At 45.4% G+C, this 2,644-nt stretch overlaps 1 protein-coding gene across 1 annotated transcript; it reads right to left on the bottom strand.

Moving 5' to 3' along the window:
* Positions 1-451: 451 nt before the first annotated feature.
* On the bottom strand, positions 452-703 carry LOC118602847. Its single transcript, XM_036220967.1, has one exon. It carries the CDS (start codon positions 701-703, stop codon positions 452-454), a length of 252 nt encoding a protein of 83 aa, XP_036076860.1.
* Between the last annotated feature and the right edge of the window lie 1,941 nt (positions 704-2,644).

Here is a 2,644-nt window from a genome sequence, read left to right as displayed (position 1 = left end):
CACCATCTTGGATCCCCCCAGAGCCCAAAGCTGCCATTTATACCCATAGCCGATGAGGTTGGGAGCGGCAGGTGATGCAGTAACACAGAAGTCAAGCTTACAATCCTGGAAGGTCCAGAACTGCAGAGAGTGGCCTGTGGATCTTGGATTATCAAAGACCCCTGGTCTGAGCTCAAGTATACAGGATTGTCCCACCAGAGGCCCACAGTGGGAAAGATGTCAACTTTCCAGGAAGCGCGAGTGTGAAGGATAAATTTTAAGCAGAACCACTGTGGTATGAAAGGGCGAGTAAACCTTGCTGACCTGTGCTCTAGGTATTTGGAGGTGTGATACAGAAGGGGCAGGGATGTGTCGGCAAAGGCAACATGACAAAAATGTGTAAGAAACAAATTTACCTGTGGAAACAGGGAGAAGATTGCTCTCACAATCAACATTGAAACACCAAAGAAGCTCACCGACATCTGGCCTGGGCCTGGCTGTTGACATAACCTGAAGGAAGTAATTCACCGATTTTCCAGGCCCTCAGATCCACCATCAGCCTGGGATCCAGGTCTTGGGTAATGAGCGGTCTGGGTGGCGAATGAGGTTTGGAGTCAAAATCTATCTGAGGCCTCTCTCCCTGCCAATGTCTACAGCTTAATAATTGCTTCCTCGCTCCCGCTCCATTCGGGTTCAAGAGAAACGCAGGCCCCTCCAGCAGCATTATGCAAATAGGGCCCACTGCGTTCCAGCGATGGCATATAGAATATGTAAATTTATGGTAGTGGCAGAGGCTGCTTAAGACAGAAGATTTCTCAATGATGAAATTAGATTTTCTGGAAAGAGGCTTCCGAGGACCTGTCTCCGTTCTCCTGCATCGTGCTGTGCAGTAGCTACCACACGGGTGCTCTGGGAAATAATTAACTGAATTACAGGCTCAAAGTTATTCTAAAACAATCAAGAAGGGAAGAAGAAATAGATCAGGCTTTGCGAGGCCACAATAAATTTCTACTTTACAGAAAATGTAAACAAAAACGGAGGGTGCGAGAGAGAGAGAGAAGCAGGCGGGCAGTGGAGCACCCGTCTAGGGTTGGCAGGAGAAATTAATGCAAGATGGGGAGCTTTGACATCACCTTGGCCTTGGCAAGGGTGAGGATAGAAGAGGCGAGAGAGCTGTGGGCCCTGGTTTCTGCTTCAACTTAGCACTGCTGCTTTTGTCTGTTTTATGTGCCTGCCTTCTCACAATTTTGTTAGAAGAAAGCATTTATGTGATTTAAAAATATGAACAAATCATTCATCTAGACCAGATCAGACTTGAACATGCATCAGAGTTACTAGGAGGGCTTGTTAAACACAGATTGCTGGATGCTGCACCCAGAGTTTCAGATTGAGTCAGCCCAGAGAGGGCTCGAGAATTTCCATTTCTGACAGGCTCACAGGTGATGGCTGCTGCTGCTAGCCAAGGGGACATACTCTGACAACCACTGACAGATATGGGAGACTTGGGCTCAAAGAGTTAAGTCATTTGCCAAAAGTCACATAGTGGAGTCAAATCTGCATATTCTTTACCATCATCATCATCATCATCTTCATCATCATCAGTGTAATCGTCATCATTTTTATTGTCACTCTCAGTTGCTGAAAGCTTTCTATGTGCCAGGCACTGTGCTAGGCACATATGCACCTTACTTCATTTATCAAAGCGATATAGGAATTGCACTCTCATCTCCAATGAATATATTGTTACGAACTAAATATTGCGTCAACTTAAAATCCACGTGTTGAAGCCCTAACTCCTGATGTGATGGTATTTGGAGGTGAGTCCTTTGGGAGGTTATCATGTTTAGGTAAGATCATGATGGGATTAGTGTCCTTATAAGGAGAGGAACACACACATATTCTTTCTCTATGCACCCACAAAGAAGTGGTCCTGTGAACACAATGAGAAGGTGGCCATCTACAAACCAGAAAGAGAATCTTCATCCAAACCCAAATTTGCTGGCGCCTTGATCTTGGATGTTTCAGCCTCTAGGACTGTGAGAAATAAATGTCTGTCATGTAAGCCACCTAGTTTGTGGTATTTTATTATAGCAGCCTGAGCAGACTAAAGCAAACACTGAGGTTCAACTTCAAGTTGCTTCACCTCCTGATCTCCAGGCTTCTCATGTGTAAAATGGGAAATTCTGACCCTTCAGAATGTTAGGAAGATTCAGTGAAATTTTACACATGATGTGCTGAGCACAGAGCTCAGCACAGAGCAGGGGCTCAGTTATTAGATAATAGTAACTAGTATTATTCTTGTAATTACCATTACTAATTGACTTGTGGGGATTGGGAGATAGACTGGAGGGAGCTTGGGGTTCAGAATACAAGAATCTCGATTCCAGTTCTAAGTCCTAAGCTCTCCACTGTGAGGCTTGGGAGCATGTCACCACCTTCTCTAAGACCCAGGTTTTACAATGGATGGAACTTGGTGGCCCCAGGACGTATGCAGCTCGCTGTACAATCTCTGATTCCATAATTCTAAGGGCGGGGCTATTTCTCACTGCCGTGTTGCCCCAGTATAAGTGTCATTGTTTTCCTGCTGGACTGCCATCCTGCATTTTCCTGGCCTTCTCGCCTCTGGTCTTGCCTCAGTAACTCCACCTTTCTAAAACTTAAGATG

Source organism: Rousettus aegyptiacus, unplaced genomic scaffold (genome assembly GCF_014176215.1).
Source record: "Rousettus aegyptiacus isolate mRouAeg1 unplaced genomic scaffold, mRouAeg1.p scaffold_m13_p_5, whole genome shotgun sequence".
Classification (NCBI taxonomy): Eukaryota; Metazoa; Chordata; class Mammalia; order Chiroptera; family Pteropodidae; genus Rousettus; species Rousettus aegyptiacus.
The sequence above is the reverse complement of the archived record's forward strand: the minus strand, read 5'-3'. Positions and strand labels throughout refer to the sequence as shown.

What these genes read in the sequence shown, in the direction of transcription:
- LOC118602847 (XM_036220967.1), bottom strand. Translation starts at nt 703, where the DNA reads ATGCTGCTGGAGGGGCCTGCGTTTCTCTTGAACCCGAATGGAGCGGGA.